Source organism: Pempheris klunzingeri, chromosome 4 (genome assembly GCF_042242105.1).
Source record: "Pempheris klunzingeri isolate RE-2024b chromosome 4, fPemKlu1.hap1, whole genome shotgun sequence".
In the NCBI taxonomy this organism is placed as follows: Eukaryota; Metazoa; Chordata; class Actinopteri; order Acropomatiformes; family Pempheridae; genus Pempheris; species Pempheris klunzingeri.
Window position 1 is genome coordinate 10416827 of NC_092015.1, and position 21137 is coordinate 10437963.

The 21137-nt window shown below is 39.6% G+C and overlaps 4 protein-coding genes across 4 annotated transcripts; all 4 read right to left on the reverse strand.

Moving 5' to 3' along the window:
• Positions 1–1639: 1639 nt before the first annotated feature.
• On the reverse strand, positions 1640–5755 carry LOC139199554 (extracellular calcium-sensing receptor-like). The gene is made up of 7 exons (XM_070828595.1): positions 5474–5755; positions 5228–5314; positions 4710–4979; positions 3780–4049; positions 3112–3339; positions 2650–2773; positions 1640–2553 (listed from the first exon to the last, which is right to left on the reverse strand). The coding sequence occupies exons 1-7, from the start codon at positions 5738–5740 to the stop codon at positions 1640–1642; spliced, it is 2160 nt and encodes a 719-aa protein (XP_070684696.1). The 5' UTR covers positions 5741–5755.
• Positions 5756–7899: 2144 nt separating this feature from the next.
• LOC139200137 (extracellular calcium-sensing receptor-like) lies at positions 7900–12514 on the reverse strand. The gene is made up of 9 exons (XM_070829371.1): positions 12273–12514; positions 11886–12180; positions 11659–11745; positions 11137–11406; positions 10519–10725; positions 10149–10424; positions 9302–9529; positions 9080–9203; positions 7900–8810 (listed from the first exon to the last, which is right to left on the reverse strand). The coding sequence occupies exons 1-9, from the start codon at positions 12512–12514 to the stop codon at positions 7900–7902; spliced, it is 2640 nt and encodes an 879-aa protein (XP_070685472.1).
• Positions 12515–14467: 1953 nt separating this feature from the next.
• On the reverse strand, positions 14468–18759 carry LOC139199552 (extracellular calcium-sensing receptor-like). The gene is made up of 8 exons (XM_070828594.1): positions 18602–18759; positions 18204–18498; positions 17866–17952; positions 17321–17590; positions 16328–16603; positions 15920–16147; positions 15707–15830; positions 14468–15381 (listed from the first exon to the last, which is right to left on the reverse strand). The coding sequence occupies exons 1-8, from the start codon at positions 18709–18711 to the stop codon at positions 14468–14470; spliced, it is 2304 nt and encodes a 767-aa protein (XP_070684695.1). The 5' UTR covers positions 18712–18759.
• A 1485-nt stretch (positions 18760–20244) lies between these two features.
• On the reverse strand, positions 20245–20856 carry LOC139200139 (extracellular calcium-sensing receptor-like). Its single transcript, XM_070829373.1, has one exon. It carries the CDS (start codon positions 20854–20856, stop codon positions 20245–20247), a length of 612 nt encoding a protein of 203 aa, XP_070685474.1.
• Between the last annotated feature and the right edge of the window lie 281 nt (positions 20857–21137).

Below are 21137 nucleotides of genomic sequence, written 5' to 3' on the forward strand. Positions count from 1 at the left end.
CGCGTGTTTTCTCTTTGTGTAAGGTACTACTCAACAGTTATATATAATATATAATAAGGTGTCTAGTGTTTAATACTGTTGCAGCAGATGGCAAAATGTTATATTGTATATAATGTATATGTAATATTTTAACTTTGGACGGCAATTCTGTCAGCCATTGCTGTTGCTGGTACTCTCTGCAGGCCTCATCTAATTTTGCTGTCCTATATATGGACTGGTGCTGAATCCATGTGAATGCAACAAAAGTTGTCCCATTTCACCGTTATTGTTGGTTCATGCAAATGAGCAATTTATATAAGACAGAATTCACAATTATATTCAATGTCAGTCTGAGAAGAAAAGCCACAAAATTGTATTAGGGGCAAATTATGTTTTGCTGTTTGTCTCAAATGTAAAAACTCTATAAAAGATATAGAAAAAGAAAAGACTGCAATGTTTTCGCTGCTTTTAAGGTGGTAATGTAGGAGTAGCCTGCATAAATCATGCTTCTTGGCTTATACAATGGTGGCTCAATTGAAACTTTTTCCAAATTGTTTGTCTCATTTGGATATATAAATGTTTCCCTTATTGTGGCAGACTTGATTATGTTAAAAAGGAATATTTTCTTGAAAGCATATACGTCAGGTCTGATGCTTCCTGCTGCCTTTTCTCTTGGGGAGTTTAGCTTTGTGTGGAACTTGTTTGAGTAACCTTTTATCTGTCAGATAAAAGGGGTTTAATTTCATCTGTAAATTTTAGTTAGGTGAAAACCGGGGAAACTTTTTAAGGATTCCCAAGTCCTACACATTATAAAACACTAGCTTAAAAATTGGTCCACTGTGTGTTAATTGTACCCCGAACCCTTGGGTAGAAAACTGCCCAGCAGACAGATTGTTACCCAACAGTAATTTATCAACGCCTTTAGGTTTAAGTTTACCCACTATTGTAAAGGTACTATACTGACTAACATTGGGTCAATTTTTAACCCAGTGTTTTTATTGTGTAGAGAAAGCAATCAAGCAAAAAAGGGCAATAATACAGTAAGAATCTGTTTCACACAAGACATTTCTTTATTGCCTCCAGTTTCTTCTAAATTTATTATTTACAGCAAAAATATTCTTGAAGTTAAAAAGCAGGTTATTTATTTGGTCTACTGGCCATTTTAAAGGCAGATCACTACTGAAGGAATACAAAGTATGTATGTGTTTACACTGTAACAGCTGCTTTGACTTGGTGGTTCTTCAACCCATGATTGCTTTCTTTGTGTTCCTCTCTGGTCTCATCTGCATTATAAACCAACCAACCAACCAACCAACCAACCAACCTCATCCCAGCTGACTTACCCCAGCCTGGGCCGAGGCGGGGTACACCCTGGACTGGTCACAAGTCAATCACAGGGCCAACACATAGACAACCATTCACAGTCAAACTCACACCTACGGGCAATTTAGAGTCACCAATTAACCTAACCTGTATGTCTTTGGACTGTAGGACAAAGCCAGAATACCCAGAGAAAACCAAAGCAAGCACAGGGACCATGACCATGCAACATGCAAACACACAGAAAGACCCCAGGTTCAAACCTGGATTTGAATCTGGAACTTTCTTGCTGTGAGGCCACCGCACCACTTACTTACCATCGCTTACTTTAGTGCTATTTTTATGATTTTGCGGTCCCACGACCCATAATTGCTTTCTTTGTGTTCCTCTCTGGTCTCAGCAGAATTATAAAACATTTTGGTCCAAACAGTGCCACCAAGACACCAAAACTGGAGGCCAGGATGGCAAATACCTCCACTGCATCTGCATATTTACCTGGTGAGTTGACATAAGCAGGGACAAATGCCACCCACACAGCACAGAAGATCAGCATGCTGAAAGTGATGAGTTTGGCCTCATTAAAGTTGTCTGGAAGATTCCTTGCCAGAAATGCAAGCAGGAAGCTGAGGATAGCCAGTAAGCCAATGTAGCCCAGTAACACTGCAAAACCTACTGTGGACCCAACTGCACACTCATAAACTATCTTGTCATTGTGGTACTGAGTGTTTTTATGAGGAGCTGGTGAGGCAGAAACAAGCCAGGCAGTGCACATTGCTGCCTGGATGCAAGTAAGAACCAGAACTGTTCCTCTTTGCTGCAAAACACCAAACCACTTGAGACTGGCTCCACCTCCTGGCTTGGAGGCCTTGAACACAGCCAGAACAACCATGGTTTTTACAAGGATGCATGAGACACAAAGCACAAAACTGATCCCGAATGCTGCATGTCTCAGCTGGCAAGTCCAAAGTCTGGGGCGGCCAATGAACAGCAGTGAGCACAGGAAACATAGTTTAAGTGACACCAAGAGCAAGAAACTCAGTTCTGAATTGTTGGCACGTACCATGGGTGTGCTGCGATGGTAGATGAAGATCCCCAAGACAACAGCACAGATAAATGTGCCCATCAACGAGGTGGTTGTCAGGCAGATGCCCAGAGGCTCATGGTAGGAGAGGAACTCTGTTTTCTTAGGAACACAGTGGTCACGCTGGAGGCTGGACCAGAAATCCTCTGGACAACTGGTGCACTCCATGGAGTCTGACAAAAAGTAGAAGACAGTGAGATATACTCTTGATGGGAAGTGTTTAAAATGCTTGAACCAAAAAACATACATTTTGAAAAATGAACACAGACTAGTTTTATTGCTGATCTTTCCCTCTGAACAGGGGATGCAGTCAAAACAGCATGCAGGTTCCCCTTTCTTTCTGGCCATGCGAGTACCTGGCAGACAGCTCTCACTGCACACTGACTGGGGTGGCTGTAGATATAAAAATACATTTGATTTGATGTCACTTCATTATTAGAATATTCTTCTGAAATTTGATCCAATGTTTGATCCAAGATGTTTAGTATTTAAAATACAATACAAATATTTATTTGACAACAAATAAAAAAAAAATGGATATTTTTCAAAAAAATGAGAGGGATCAAATGTAATATTACCTGCCAGAGACAACATTCGTTTAATGTACACATCTTGAAAACTTAACTCGTTTGTAATTTCCGCCTCAAATCTTTTTCCGCATGCTCTCATTTGATATTATTATACACTGCTAGTCCAAAAATGGGAGCGTCTACTGAAAAAGTAGAAGTAACCTTTTTTGATTCAAAGTTCCAGAAGATTTTGTCTTCATGAAGTGTGAGTTCTTCACCTTTGAAGGCCGACCTCTTAACCTCACCCACATTCTGAACTTTAGTTCTTCCATCAGGGAGCCACAGCCAGTTCATGATATCATATATTGGTAAAGCATCACCGTTCTCATCAAATGACACTTGATCACCAAATGGTGTGGTGAAGTTCACCATTTGTAAATAATGTACAAGCTATAAATGGATGACAGAAATGAAGATAAACAGTTTAGTAATGTGAAAGACTCAATTCAAATGTAGGTTTATCGTACTGTTTAAATGATTTGCAACAATATCATGACATTTTTGTCTTCCTAACGTTTCATCTAAGTATTGACACACCCTGAAATGCAGCCTTTTGTGTTGTCTAATTAGTTCATACAACTTAGTCAGTCATCACTGCCACGAAACAAAACGGGAATGTGTTTTATCCTATTTCTAGTAGTCAATTCACTTTTGAAAGAAATTCATTACATTAATAGCTAATGTCATGTAATGCAATACTAATGCTATTTTTAATTTTTCGTTCATTTTATTCTATGCACTACATCAGCTGCATTCAGTAAGTAGGCTACCTCAGGGTGTAGCAGCTGTTTTCAAAACATAAACAGGAGGAGTGTAAACTGATATCCCACCTGCCATGGCTCCAGTGTTTGCAAAGTGGCACAGCTGTGCCCGCTGAAAGGCCCTCTGCCTGGCTCACACTGCAACAACTTATCAAGTGCATACACTAGAGCATACACAGCCTTGTAAACATTATACTCAGGCCTGAGGTTAGAAAGATCCAAAAACTCAGTCTCCACTTTTTCAAGATCTTCCTGTCCAGTACATAGTGCTCCCCCAGCTTCCACCCAATCTGCTGGATCAAATCTACACTGAAATGTGTGTTCCCAAAACTGCTTCACCTGAAACACAGTATATTATAAAGTCAATAGTACCAGAAATTACAATATATTATTCACTATTTATTTCATGTCAAAATATAAAATTAAACTCTTACCATGTTATTTTCATAGTTGCCATTGTCATTTTTGCTAGGACGTATTCGTAAGAGGAACTCCCTGAACCCTGGTATTTCTCCTCGTCGGATGGCGATGCCAAGTGTACCACCAAGGTACGGCATGAGGCGGGGGGTGTGGAGCACAGCAGCTGCTGTCCAAGCTTCACTTGCAATCCATTGCCGATCTGTCACATTCTGCCTCACCACCTGTGAAATGCATTACATAGAATATGTTTCAGAAAAATACAATACAATTTAAAGCAAATATATATTTGGCTTTAATAAACAAATCAATATGTTACAGTTTTTAAAATGATGGATTTCTAAATTATATTACATTTTAATTCTAGTCTATTTTATTAGTTGATTCTTGTTGATTGACTTTATCAAATGTCAGCCTGCAATCCTCTAAAACCCGGTTGAAAGCAGCTTTAACAAAAACAAGGTTCAACTGGATCTATTTGACACAGGCCAATATGTAATATAAATCTTTCAGTTTAACAAATAAGACAATGAATAATATTGATAAATTATATTAAGTTAAAAGTTGCACTTCAAGCCCAACCTCTTCCATTAGTTGAATCATGTGGATCTCATGTGCAAACACCATGACCACACGAGCTGTCGATGTCTTTATCAAACGTACAATCCTCCTGAGTTCACTTGGGTCACTGTCCCAGGGCAAAACCTCTGAGTACGCCAGACAAGCTCCACCAGACTGAGCCAGGTCAGATTGGAAGGACCGGGCAACATGGAGTCCATAGTCATCATCACTGACCAGCAGACCTGCCCAAGTCCAGCTGAAGTGTTTTAGAATCTGGATCACAGCACGCACCTGAGTGGATATATTGAATTGAAGGGACACAGATGAGTAGATTCTTTTTAAATGACATGTACACCTAATTACAATTATTACAGTGTATATAATTATAATATATACATTTATATCATTGTTTCACAATGCAGTCACGGTAAATTAATCCCCATAAAAGAAAAGAAAAGGTTTGTGTCATGAGGGAACATTTCTACCACCGTGCTGTAATGTCCGTGACACTTTTTTTTCAGTTTTGGATTTTTTTTCACCTGAAATTCATCACTTGGGATCGTTCTAAAGAAGGATGGAAACCGCTGACGGTCACTGAGACAGGAACATGTGGCAAAATAACTCACCTATAAAGAAATAAACAGTATACACTCAAGTTAGCTATCCCATGCAAGTCAAACCCACTCAACATATTTTCATTTTCAACAATGAATCACTTTTAAATATGGCATTAATTCAAAAACAGTATACACAAATAGAATAATATTAGAAGTTAGGAAACTTACAATAGGCATTTTGTATAGACCTAGCACATTGGAGATGGCAATAGAAAATGTAGAGTAGGAATCACCCACAATCCCCAGGACTGGAGGAGTCCCTAAACAGTTCTCCTGAAGCAAAAACTGCTTCTCTCGACCACTGGCCAGTGATAATGCACCACTGAATCCAATAACAAGTGCACCACAGTTATCATAAAGACTGTATCCCAGAGTCACATTTGGTAGCATATTGGAATTCTTGTTGATCTCATCAGTAGCAAAGGCCATGGTCATGGCATGCCTGAAACCTAGAGTGTCAAAGCTAAAACACAAAATAACACAATTAACTGCTGAAAAAGATATATACAAAAAGCAGCCTATGTTGACACATCACACAGTTTAAACAATATTGTTTTTCCAGCAGTGTGTTAATATTTCAAGATTTCAAAGAGGCCACTAAAACTGTCATGACATGTTACATTTGTTATTATAAGCATTTCGGCACAGTGACATTTGTCACTTATCATCAATATGCAGACAACACCCTTTAGACCCATGCTGTGTGCTGCATGTGTGAAACTTACCCTTTGCAGCTGGGTTGTTGGGGCTCTGCAGTAAACGTCCGCTCTGGGAAGACAGAGGTGTAGTGGACCTCAAACAGCCCACCTAGAACCACATCACCAGGCTTGTGTATTTCATTAAGATGAAACCGTTTTTGTAATTTACAAGATGAGGGAGGAGAGGAAGACACTGAGCATAAAAAGGAAGAGGAGAACAAAGACAGGATATGGTAGACATACAAGCAAAAACGTCTGTCGAGAAAAGCTCCCATAACTGCCCTCCTCTCTTCACAACTGTTTCTCATCCCCATATGTGGTTACTTCATTTTATATGCAGGGCTATGTCATCCCCTTTGCAGGCGTTTCGTCATTGTTAAATGTTTCACACCACCCATGAGGGTATGAGCTACCGGGGCAGAACATAATAAAGATACAATTTAATTATGCTAATACAACATCAAAAATATACTGCAAAATGCATGTAAAAGTGTCTCTTGAAATATGAACCATGGACCACATTATATTTTTTGTGAATGGCTTTGTTTATCTTCTATGTTTTTGAATTTGAAACTTAAAGCCTATCTAGTGCTTAAATGTGTGAGTCACTCTGTACTTAACCATGATTTAGACAGGAATGGTTTTCTTCTGACGCAGTAATTCATGGTATCATATGGGATAGATATGGCATTATGATGAACTCAATCAGAATTATTTCCCTTAATGTTAGAACTTTCAATTACACAGTGTGAAAAGTTACTAGCTTGACTGCAGTTGACTGAAGAACTCAAATTGTCAAACAGACACACTTAATTTGAAACTCTTGAAATAAACGTGTAGCTTACTTTTCTTGCTCTTCAAAAATAAATAAAAAAGATGCTTCTTATGATTGAAAAGGCTATACTGAGAGTAAAATTTTCTTTTAGGTCTTCATATATTTACGAGAACTTGTTAAGCCAGACCAAAGGGGTTTATTAAGCAAAGGTTGCTATGAAGCCCCTCTGCCCCAGATCAGCCCCATCAAAAGAATAATTTGTCATTGAATGATGAGAACATATGATAATGAGTGAAAATATATATAAGTACCAGTTTAACAAGTGTGGGTTTTAGAGGAAATGTTAATGGGAACTTTCAAATGTTTTCACCCTGGAGAGAATAACCTGCGAGTGTTGTCCCATTTCCCTATTGCTAATGGCTCATGCAACTGAGCTACTTACAAAAGCTAGAATTCACAATGATACCGAGGGTATCGAACAAAAAGAAACGATTTTTTTAAATTATATGCAGATGATATTTTGCTGTATGTAAAAAGATGATGTTGTAAAAACTGTGCAATGTTTAAGCTGACAGCAACCTGGATAAATTATACTTCATGACTTTTACATGAAGTACAATATAAATGCGGTGCCCATAGGTGTGAGTGTGAATGGTTGTCTGTCTCTATGTGTCTGTGGCTGGCAACCAGTCCAGGGTGTACCCCACCTCTAGCCCGAAGTCAGCTGGGATTGGCTCCAGGTGATGGATGGATGAACTTCTACAATGATGCCCCATACAAGCTGTCTTCTAATTGTTTGTTGTATTTGTATATATAATAGCCTCGCGTAATGTGTCAAACCGAATTGAATATGAATACTTTCTTAAAAGTTTGGTTCTGATGCAGATTCTGATTCTAATTTGGATACTGTCCACTACTGTTACTTTGGGGATAATAGCTTTGAAATAACTGCAAGAGTCACAAAAATGGTTTATTTTCATCTTTAATGTTTAGACAGGTGGAAACTGAGGCAAAGCCTTTCAAAGTCTCCCAAATCCTGGGAAATGTGATCTAGCAAAAAGGCAATAATAGGTAGGTATACTGGTTTAGACTAGCTGATCACTCTACTGTTGATGCTACTTTTATGACTTGGTGGCTCGACCCATGATTGCTTTCTTTGTGTTCCTCTCTGGTCTCATCAGGATTATGTAACATTTGGGTCCAAACAGTGCTACTAAGATGCCAAAACTGGAGGCCAAGATGGCAAATACCTCCACTGCATCTGCATATTTACCTGGTGAATTGATATAAGCAGGGACAAAGGCCACCCACACAGCACAGAAGACCAACATGCTGAAAGTGATGAGTTTGGCCTCATTGAAGTTGTCTGGAAGATTCCTTGCCAGAAATGCTAACAGGAAGCTGAGGATAGCCAAAAAGCCGATGTATCCCAATAACACTGAAAAACCAACTGTGGACCCGACAACACACTCGTAAACTATCTTGTCATTGTGGTATTTGGTGTTTTTATGCGGAATTGGTGACGATGAGACAAGCCAAGCAGTGCAGATTGCTGCCTGGATGCAAGTAAGAACCAGAACTGTCCCTCTCTGCTGCATAGCACCAAACCACTTGAGACTGGCTCCACCTCCTGGCTTGGAGGACTTGAACACAGCCAGAACAACCATAGTTTTAACCAGAATACATGAGACACAAAGCACAAAGCTGATCCCGAATGCTGCATGTCTCAGCTGGCAAGTCCAAAGTCTGGGGCGGCCAATGAACAGCAGTGAGCACAGGAAACAGAGTTTAAGTGACACCAAGAGCAGGAAACTCAGTTCTGAATTGTTTGCTCGTACCATAGGTGTGCTCCGATGATAGGTGAAGATCCCCAGGACAACAGTACAGATGCATGTGCCCAGCAATGAGGCAGTTGTTAAGCAGATACCTAGAGGCTCATGATAGGAGAGGAACTCTGCTTTCTTAGGAACGCATTGGTCATGCTGGGGACTGGACCAGAAATCCTCTGGACAATCGATGCACTCCATGGAGTCTGAAAATAAGGGGAACATTTTTTTCTTTATCATCCCTCTTTACTTTATCTCAATAAGTGGGAGTTGCTATTGCAGCAACAAGAACATCATCCCTCCCACCTTTGAACTCTGTCACAGTTGACCACCACTGCCGGGGATGGAACCCGCATTTCTGCAGTAGTGCACATACGCTTTCCTTCAACACCTACTGGACACCCAAAGGGGGATATATTCCTGAAACAAATGAATACTCCACAACAAATCCCAAAACTTAAATGAGAATACCAACCAGTTTCATTGCTGATCATTCCCTCAGAACAAGGGATGCAGTCGAAGCAGCACACAGGCTGTCCCCTCTTCCTGGCCATGCGTGTACCTGGGGGGCAACTCTTGCTGCAAACTGACGTGGGTGGCTACAGAGAAAGATAGTGAAATGTTATTTTCTGCCATGTGATGCAGCTATTGTATGTAATGCATTACTAAATCAAAGCCAACATTAAACAGAAGTAACCTCTTTCGACTCAAAGTTCCAGAAGATTTTGTCTTCATCAAGTGTGAGTTCTTCACCTTTCGTGGACGACTTCTTAACCTCACCAACACTCTGAACTTTAATTTTTCCATCAGGGAGCCACAGCCAGTTCATGATATCATATATAGGTAAAGCATCACCATTCTCATCAAATGACACTTGATCACCAAATGGTGTGGTGAAGTTGACCTTTTCCAAGTAATACATAAGCTACAAATAGGAATGAAAAGACAAGAAGGAATCAATGACGGAGGGCACTCATTTTCAATGATGTCGAGAGTACACATTAATCAATCTTTGTGTCTTTGTTCAATCTAAGTTCTTAACAAATGTCTCAAGACACTTTCCATAAAAATGCAGGTCAAGACCAAACTCTTTACTAGAGAGACCCAACAATTCAGGAAATCAAAATTAAGGATTCAAGAATCCCCATAATTCAGTGTTCTTAATTGGGTTAAGGTTTTGTGTGCAAGGCTTGCTGAATTTAGTTTTCAAATGAAGTGTATGGAACATACATAATGAAAATATTAAGTTTCTAAATTCTTTCTACAGTACTGTGGCACATTAAATGTTTTGTTTGATCAATATATTACTTAGGATAATTATCACTGTCAAATCAAACAAATGAACAAAAACAATGTATTATTTCCTGTTATATGGCCTTTCAAACTTATTAAAGAAAATCGTTAACTCAATAGCTGGCATAGTAATATCAGTTTTACATATTGACTTTTTTTCCTTAATATTCTACTCTCACAACATGCACCCCAAGGTGTAGCAGCTGTATTTAAAAAAAAAACAGCAGATGGAGTGTAAATTGATATTACACCTGCCATGGCTCCAGTCTTTGCAAACTGCCACAGCTGTGCTTACTGAAAGGCCCTCTTCCTGGCTCGCACTGCAGCATGTCATCGAGAGCATATGCCAGGGCATACACGGCTTTATAAATATTGTACTCTGGCCTGAGTTCTGACACATCCAACAACTCGGTCTCCACACTCTCAATATCTTCCTGTCCAGTGCATAGTCCTCCCCCAGCTTCCACCCAACCTGCTGGAGCTGGTGCAAATCTGCACTGAAATGTATATTCCCAAAACTGCTTCACCTACATTAAAAAACAACATTTGATCTTATATGTTAACAGAAATAATAACAACATAGTGTTCTCGGAATTTGCCATAAGATTGCACCAGTCTCACCATATTATTTTCATAGTCATTGCTATGGTGTTGGTCAGGATTGATTCTTAACAGGAAGTCCCTCAGTCCTGGTATTTTTCCACGACGAATAGCAATGCCCAGTGTGCCTCCAAGGTACGGCATAAAGGCAGGGGTATGGAGTCCATCAACTAATGTCCAAGCTTCACTGGCAACCCACTGCAGGCCCGTCACGTTCTGCTTCACCACCTGTGTATTGTAATAAACATGTTTTCTGTGAAACAGCTGTAGTAGTGATAGTATGAAATATATTACAACAAAACTATTCAATAATTCTCTGGTATGATTGTTACCTTTAGTGATAAAATTGCAGATCTAATTAAAATATTAAGATCAAAGTGATTTGTGTAAATCACGGTCTTTTGATCTATGTTTTAGCATATTAGATTAGTCCATTTACAACATACAGATGAGCATAAATATAGACATAAATGTTGCATGGTTTAATTATTACCACTCCTAAATCCTCCTAAATAAGTACTATTTTTTAATGCAAACTTTGGTAATTCAAAAAAAGAGCACATGATAATTCACAGAAAAAACGATTTTTTGTGGTTATGCTATGGATTTATAAATATCTGTGTATTTTCATCCCCCAACCTCTTCCATGAGTTGAATCATGTGCATCTGATGTGCAAAAACAATGACCACACGAGCTGAGGATTTTGTCATAACATCCACAATCCTCTTATATTCATCTGGCTCATTGCCCCAGGGCAAAACCTCAGAGTAGGCCAGACAACCTCCACCAGACCGAGCCAGGTCAGATTGGAAGGATCGGGAAGCGTGGAGTCCATAGTCGTCATTGCTGAACAGCAGACCTGCCCAAGTCCAGCTGAAGTGTTTTAGAATCTGAATCATAGCACGCACCTGAGTGAAGACATAGTAGAGGGATTAGTGCAGAGGCTGCATAATCTTTTAGTGAATTTTTTACTATACATGCTTCATGATGGGATCATAGTGATTATGATGATCATTAATCATCAATGATCATCATAATCAGTGCTGAAGACAGCAAATATGACTTATGCACAAGATTTATTTGATTGCCAAGACTTATTTTCAAATTTACTACAATTTACTTGAAACATACTGGATGTGCAGTTCTTATTTTGCTGATACCTGGAAAGTGTCACTTGGGATTGTTCTGAAGAAGGATGGAAACCTTTGTCGATCGCTCAGGCAGGAACATGTGGCAAAATAACTCACCTATAAAGAAACACACATAATTCACACAAGTTAAGAGAGGAATTCAAAATATCTTCATTATTTTAACACTTTATAATTAATCAATTTAATTGTATAATATATAAAAAAAGCACTCACAAATTTAAAGTCAGGATACTCACAATAGGCAGTTTGAATAAACCTAGAACATTGGAGGTGGCAATAGAAAAGGTTGAGAATGGATCACCCACAATCCCCATAACTGGAGGGGTTCCTAAACAGTTCTTCTGAAGCAGAAACTGCTCCTCTCGACCACTGGCCAATGATAACGCAGCACTGAACCCAATACCAAGTGTAGCACAGTTATCATAAAGACTGTATCCCAGAGTCACATTAGGTAGCAGACTGGAGTTCTTGTTTATCTCATCAATGGCAAAGGCCATGGTCATGGCATGCCTGAATCCTAAAGTGTCAAAGCTAACAGACAAAATATCAATATTAACCCCTAAAAATTAATGAAGGATTTATAATAATCTGTGCAAATTCTCAGCCACATGTGTGAGACTTACCCTTTGCAGCTGGGCTGGCGTGGCTCTGTGGTGAAAGTCAGCTCAGGGAAGACAGAGCTGTAGTGGACTTCGAACAACCCACCCAGAATCACATCACCAGCCTTGTGTATCCCATTAAGATTGAACTGCCTCCGCAGTCTACAAGATGGGGAAAGAGAGGAAGTCTCAGTGAAGAAAAAACTAGAAGAAATCAAGATCAGATAGACACACAAGAGCAGATATTTGACAGGAAAGGCCCCCATAACTGCCCTCCTCCCTTCACCCCTGTATCTAATCTTCATGCATGAGCACTTAGTTTTATATGCAGGGCTAGGTCATCTGCTTTAGTTACATTTTTCACATGACCCATAAGGGCGTGGGCAGCAATAGGGGATAGGCATAATGCACTTTTTAAAATAATTGTGCCACTCTATGCTACATCAGCAGGTATTTGAAGAAACAGTAGCTCTAAACTACATTACATATTTTGTGATAACTAAATGTCAATGTTGTGAGAGTCAATAGCTCATTTCGAGTGTGTCTCTAAGATAGTAGAATCAGGTTAGTGTGTTTATGATTGTTAATATGACTACAGTACTTTTTACTTCAGACACACTGATTATTAAATACTTCAGTTACAATGGAAATGAAAAATAAGTAACCACAACGCGATAAAAGCGAGCAAAACAAACAGTTTAAAAAAACCATAGCACTCAACTGAGAGCTAGAGCCCACCTTCCTAATGAATTTGGTAATATTAAAAATTTGAATTAGACATTTAGCAGTTATTTTCAGGAAATAATAGCCAGAAGAAGATTGTTGACACATCTTCAATTCAAAATTCAAAGATAGTGAAACATGCGAGTGTGTGTATGTTTATGTATGTATGATTATATAAATGATTTACATTTGATTACAATTTATGTTCATTTTTGTGAATATATATATAAAAACTTAATCTTGCATTGCCAGGCCTATCTCCACACTTAATTTTAGGTCTGCATCAGTGCTGAAGAAAGATCTGGTTTGTTTGTATTTCTATAAACCAATCACAGTCATCTTGGGCGCTACTAAGCCTAGGATGAAATTAATATGCCAAAATAGTGTTGGGGGTACCTGCTTTGGTGAAACATTTACATGTGGGGAGGTGGGCACTGATGTTAAAATGGTTAAACCAAAGAAAATACACAAAAATTTCACATAAAGCAGAAAATTTGTTGACAATGTGGTTCGACTTTTATTGATAGGAATGACAAATGTAACTGAAACATCGATGCCCTAGAGATGAAGCCTGAAGGAGCTCACTGGACGGGTTAAAACCACAGGCAGTTTGATAGCTGGATGAACAACTTGCAGAATGTTACTAAACCAATATCACAGAAGTGTGTGTGAAATGGTATGGACAGCTGCTTGTCATTCCCAGGGTGTCAAATACTACTTTATTGTTACCATGACAACAAAGGTCCGGTGGCGTCAGTATTTAACAAACTGGGGATGAGAGCTGTTTGAAATGAAGGGATGGAATAGCTGCTCTGAGTATCTAATATTGACTCAGAAGGGTGCCTTGTTATCAGACGTTAAAGGGGGTGACAAACATCGGTATTTGATGCCCTCTGAATGAAAATGGAATGGACACAGATAGCAGAGAAGAATTTCAATTGATATAGTCCTGTGAGTTAGTCTACTAAAAATTAAACTGAGCTGTATAGACATGAATGCCTGAACAATGTTTGTTTGCCGATAATGGCAAATCTAAACAATTTCTTGGGCACATGCTTGATTGACAGTTTGAAGGTCCATTTTCATTCTGTCCCCCATGAAGCCAAGAAAACCAACTTAAATCAGCTTTAATAAACAATTAAACCTAAAAACATGTTTTCTTTGTGACATTCTGTTTGAGAAACTATAATGATCACATATTTCTACATATTTCTTTCCCACCTTTAAGGGTTCATTGTATGATTGACTTATTCACAGAAACATTATTCAGACAGTTCAGCATAATTTTGAGTAGTTCAGATCCCAAGGAATGAATTCAGGAATTACTAGCATGACAGAAACAAAAGATGAACCTATAGAAAATCTATGTTTCCTTGTTTCTTCTGACATGTTTCCCATATGTACCAGTAAGTAAAGTTTGAAATTTAAAACGATTACTTATTGTCTGTAATTTCATGAGCAGGTCACTGTTGATTAATATTTACTAAAGTTCCTTTTTATGTTTTAGTTGTGACTCGACCCATGATCGCTTTCTTTGTGTTTCTCTCTGGTCTCAGCAGGATTATGTAACATTTGGGTCCAAACAGTGCTACCAAGAGGCCAAAACTGGAGGCCAGGATGGCAAATACCTCCACTGCATCTGCATATTTACCTGGGGAATTAACATAAGCAGGGACAAATGCCACCCACACAGCACAGAAGATCAGCATGCTGAAAGTGATGAGTTTGGCCTCATTAAAATTGTCTGGAAGATTCCTTGCCAGAAAAGCCAGCAGGAAGCTGAGGATAGCCAGTAAGCCAATGTAGCCCAGTAACACTGCAAAACCAACTTTGGATCCAACAACACACTCATAAACTATCTTGTCATTGTGGTACTGAGTGTTTTTATGAGGAGCTGGTGAGGCAGAAACAATCCAAGCAGCGCAAATTGCTGCTTGGATTGACGTAAGAGCTAAAACTGTTCCTCTCTGCTGCATAGCACCAAACCACTTGAGACTGGCTCCACCTCCTGGCTTGGAGGACTTGAACACAGCCAGAACCACCACGGTTTTCACCAGGATGCATGAGACACAAAGCACAAAACTGATCCCGAAAGCTGCATGTCTCAGCTGGCAAGTCCAAAGTCTGGGGCGGCCAATGAACAGCAGTGAACACAGGAAACAGAGTTTAAGTGACACCAAGAGCAAGAAACTCAGTTCTGAATTGTTTGCTCGTACCATGGGTGTGCTGCGATGATAGATGAAAATCCCCAAGACAACAGCACACATAGATGTGCCCAGCAATGAGGCGGTTGTCAGGCAGATACCTAAAGGCTCATGGTAGGAGAGGAACTCTGTTTTCTTAGGAAGACAGTGGTCACGCTGGGGGCTGGACCAGAAATCCTCTGGACAACTGGTGCACTGGATGGACCCTAAAAAAGGGGGAGATTATCTTTCTTTCTGCATTTTCACCTTTTTTTTGGTACAATTTAGCATTACATTTCCATTTTTGTAGCCCTTGTCACTATTAACTTCTGCCATCACCATGGAGAGACTGTAGATGGTCATAACATACACAGTTACCTTCTATTCCTGCACACTGCTCCACATAGCATTTCTAATCAACCACATTGTCCCTCCCATCAGTGAACTTGTGATTCTGCAATCGTGGGCACCAAGAAGAGGAAGATTTCTGATTACTAATTCCTCCTCCACAATATAGCAGTAACAATATACAGTAAGTATAATGATACCAACCTGTTTCATTGCTGAACTTTCCCTCGGAACAAGGGACACAGTCGAAACAGCACTCAGGCTCCCCTTTCTTTCTGGCCATGCGGGTACCTGGAGGACAGCTCTCACTGCACATTGACCGGGGTGGCTATAGGGAATGTAAGAATTACATCACGGTTATTCAACACTGTTTGATTGAGTATCTTACAGTATCATATCCTACAGTACTAAGGTAACCTTTTTTGATTCAAAGTTCCAGAAGATTTTGTCTTCATGAAGTGTGAGTTCTTCACCTTTGAAGGCCGACCTCTTAACCTCACCCACATTCTGAACTTTAGTTCTTCCATCAGGGAGCCACAGCCAGTTCATGATATCATATATTGGTAAAGCATCACCATTCTCATCAAATGACACTTGATCACCAAATGGTGTGGTGAAGTTGACCTTTTCCAAGTAATACATGAGCTACAAAAGGGTTAAACACATGTTAGTATTGTGACTAGGAGACTCAATAGAATTTACTGTTGTTGTTTTCAGATGTTCACTGTGTTTGGTTTCACAAAATCTAGTTCAGTAAACACCTCAAAATGTAGCAGCAGTAGTTTTCAAAACCATAAATACGCAAGTATAAACTGTACATCCCACCTGCCATGGCTCCAGTGTTTGCAAATTGGTACAGCTGTGCCCACTGAAAGGCCCTCTTCCTGGCTCGCACCGCAACATGTCGTCAAGGGCAAATGCCAGAGCATACACAGCCTTGTAAATATTGTATTCAGGCCTGAGGTTGGAAACATCCAAAAACTCAGTCACCACATCCTCCAGATCTTCATCTCCTGTGCATAGTGGTCTCCCAGTTTGTACCCAGCCTGCTGGAGGTGGTGCAAATCTACACTGAAATGTATATTCCCAAAACTGCCTCACCTGAAATGTATTTAAAACAAAATCTCAACAGAAATATTTAATATTAATTGCTGTAATTGATATAATTGCAAGGTTGAAATCTCACCATGCTATTTCCATTGCTGTTGTCATGTAAGTTGGGACGTGTTCTTAACAGAAAATCCCTGAGCCCTGATATTTCTCCTCGGCGGATGGCGATACCAAGTGTACCACCCAGGTACGGCATGAGGCGGGGGGTCTGGAGCACAGCAGCTGCTGTCCAGGCTTCGCTGGCCATCCACTGCAGGCCTGTCACATTCTGCTTTACAATCTGTTCATTGCATTTTATCAAATACATATTTTTAGACTTATGGGGAACAGTCTACTTTGTAGGACTGAATTGCTACAAATCATAAAATAACAAAATAAAACTTAAGATAGGTGATCAATTAAGTGAAATAAGTGGGGTTAGTTCTCAAATATTTGATCAAAACAGCTCTACAGAACAGAGTTACAGCAATAGATGTAATATTGCTTGAAAAGAAATAGAACTGTTGATTTTTAAAGTGCAACCATGACCATGAGCATGAGCATGTTGACTTTTGAGTTTGCTTTGAGAAGGTAGGTGTGCTACACCAGCTGTTAAATTTAGTTTGGTATTTTTTTTTCTTACATAGTGAAGTTTACAATCGTTCTTCCACTGTTCTTACCTCACAAGCCTGTGACACAATCTAATCTGTGACATGGATAGATTCATACCTCTTCCATTAGTTTAATCATGTGGATCTGATGTGCAAACACAATGACCACACGAGCTGTTGATGTCTTCATCACACCCACAATCCTCATTAGTTCAGCTGGGTTGTCGCCCCAGGGTAAAATCTCTGAGTAGGCTAAACAACCTCCACCAGACTGAGTGAAGTCAGATTGGAACGATCGGGCAACATGAAGTCCGTAGTCATCATCACTGACCAGCAGACCTGCCCAAGTCCAGCCGAAGCGTTTTAGTATCTGAATCATAGCACGCACCTGATTGAATACAGATTGGAGGGTTTAGTGCACGTTCTGGAATAATCATTCAGAAGAAAATTACCTATTCATGTCTCACAATGACGGATGACCAAATAATTAATCCTTCTACCATGTTTCTTGTAAATCCATGTATTTTCAGCAATGATACACAAAACAAATGCATTTACTTGACAAAAGATTTGATTGATTTGACTGGAGGGACATATTTTAATGTTCACTAGACATCCTGTGAAACATATTTTGCACTTGTTATTTCTAGGACAGAGTTTTACCTGGAAAGCGTCACTTGGGATCGTTCTAAAGAAGGATGGAAACCTTTGGCGATCACTCAGGCAGGAACATGTGGCAAAGTAACTCACCTATAAAGAAACATACAGTATGTACACAGATTGTGCTTCTCATGCAAGTCAGTAGATACATTCAAATGATTTTGCCTATTTAAGAAGTTGTGATTTCAAAATCTAAATGAAAAGGATCACTGCTTGCCAAATAAAGGCTTGCTAGATAGACTAGAGCTGATATCTAATATGTATGCCATCATTTAAAATTTTAAATTAATTCTAATACAGAATAACAAAAGCACAGCTAAGACAGCAGGAAGGAAACTTACAATGGGCAATTTGAATAAACCTATCACATCAGATGTGGCGATAGAAAATGTTGAAAAGGAATCACCCACAATCCCCAGGACTGGAGGAGTCCCCAAACAGTTCTCCTGAAGCAAAAACTGCTCCTCTCGACCACTGACCAGTGACAAAGCAGCACTAAATCCAATTACAAGTGTGGCACAGTTGTCATAAAGACTGTATCCCAGAGTCACATTTGGTAGCAGATTGGAGTTCTTGTTTATCTCATCAATGGCAAAGGCCATGGTCATGGCATGCCGGAACCCTGGAGGGTCAAAGCTAACACATAAATGTCACAGTCAACCACTAAAAAGTTCATATATATACATATATAATAATCTGTACAGATTTATGCTATCTGTAGTATGGGTGGGAGACTTACCCTTGGCAGCTGAGCTGATTTGGCTCTGAGGTGAAAGTCAGCTCAGGGAAGACAGAGGTGTAGTGGACTTCAAACAGCCCACCCAGAATCACATCGCCAGGCTTGTGCATCCCATTAAGATAAAACTGTCTCCTTAATTTACAAGATGAGAAAAGAGAGGAAGACTCTGATGTGAAAAAAGAAGAAAACAGAAACAAACACAGGTAGACATACACGAAAAAACATGTGTCTAGAAATGCTCCCATAACTGTCCTCCTCCCTACACCCATTTCTTATCTGCATGCAAGGTTCCTTGATTTTATATACCATGTTATGTCATCTCCTTTGGTGGTTTTTGTCATAGTTTCAAACTACCTATCAGGGCATGGGCAATCATTGAGAGGCAGGGCATATGCATCTCGAATGAGTACGTTATGATTATTGATTGATGATTCATCACCAGCCTCTGTCCCACTATGTAGTAGAGGCTATTGTACTGGCTTATGAAAGTTATGGGTGACCACATTGCGCCATGGGAATGGTTACTTCATGGACCCTTTGTATTGGTATTTCTGTAAATGGTAGTGGTTCAGCCACAAATTGGGCATCCAAATTCAGTCTTCATAGGCTTGTACAAGTCGAGTGTGCATGTTCTGCTCTTAAGTTGACCATTATGCAATTAGAGATTAGACCATATGTGACATGCTCGATCATTTTGAGTCACTTTGACTCAGAAACACATTTTGAGTTTTCTGTTGGTATGTAAAGAGGAAAATCTCAGCTTTATGGCAGTACCAACAATATCTTTCTACTCCATGTTTTTGAGAAAAAGGGCATTAAAGATCTCAATCATTACTCATTATACAAATGAAGTGAAAGACATTTATTAAGACTCAAGTCAAAATCTTTTGGTCACAAGTGATACCACATATTCAAATATACACACATGTGCATGCGGAAATGTGCATCTGCGTATGGTCCTGTGCAAGTGCATGTGCACCCAGTAGACTTTGAATTAGTATATCCCATCCATGAAATTCCTTCATTTTTGTGTACTTAAAATATGGACTATTATATTGAATAGTATATTATATATTTTTTTGTTGCTGTATTTAGAATTATTTCCTAACATTTCCAGATGCTCATAATGGGGCACTGGCTAGTCTACACACACTCACATGCACAAACATTATAAGCCACCTATATCTAGTGATTTTCTTGTCCACTAATTATCAGAAAAACACATCACTTGCCCTCATAACCCAGCTAAAGTTAAGCACTTTACATTATTAACTTCTTTGATTTGGTTGCGTCTTCTCGCCATCTTCTCTGGTATAAAGCTGGTAGCACGGGCTGTCATTGTGGAGCTTTCAGATACACTTGTACTGCAGCGCCATCTCATTCTCCTTCACACTAATCTCATTCATTTTATTGAAATCCAAGACACTGTATGCCTCTATCAGGTTAGTCATGAGCGGACATCCTTCTTCCTGTCTTCACCAAAATGAATTGATTCACCAATGGACATTGAACATTAGGTAGTCAGAGTAACTCTCTAAGCACTTAGTGAGTTATCTCACCACACTGCCACCATAGACCATGGAAGAGCAACATTTAAGAATGTCTTTTTTTATCTATAAAGAGGGCAGGTCTGTGTGTGCAATTCAGTTGATGGCCAAGATGGCAAATACCTCCACTGCAGCTGCATATTTACCTGGTGAGCTGACATAAGCAGGGACAAAGGCCACCCACACAGCATACAGGATTAGCATGCTGATGAGTTTGGCCTCATTGAAGTTGTCTGGAAGATTCCTTGCCAGAAATGCCAGCAGGAAGCCGAGGATAGCCAGTAAGCCAATGTTGCCCAGTGACACTGCAAAACTAATTGTGGATCCAACAACACACTCATAAACTATCTTGTCATGAGTGTTTTCATGAGGAGCTGGTGAGGAAGAGACAAGCCAAGCAGTCCAAACTGCTGCCTGAATGAAAGTGAGAGCCAGAACTGTTCCTCTCTGCTGCAAAACACCAAACCACTTGAGACTGGCTCCACCTCCTGGCTTGGAGGCCACAACAACCATGGTTTTTACCAGGATGCATGAGACACAAAGCACAAAGCTGATCCTGAATGCTGCATGTCTCAGCTGGCATGTCCAAAGTCTGGGATGGTTGATAAACAGCAGTGAACACAGGAAACATAATTTAAGTGATAGCAAGAGCAAGAAACTCAGTTCTGAATTTTTAGCATTTGATAATGTGATAAAAAGTGTTAACATAAATGTGACATAATGATGATTTCTATTTTCAGGTCAGATTGTAAGATTTAACTCTCACTATACTATTTCCACAGTTGTTGTGATGTTGGCCAGGGTTTATCCTTACAAGGAAGTCCTTGAACCCAGCATGAAGTTGGGCATCTGGAGTACATCTACTGATGTTCACGCGTCACTGGTCATATACTGCAGCCTTGTCGCATTCTGTCTCACCAACTGTATATTGTGATATAAAACAAACATCTCCGGACATCAAAGCATTATTATGGTTTTCTTTGTGGTGT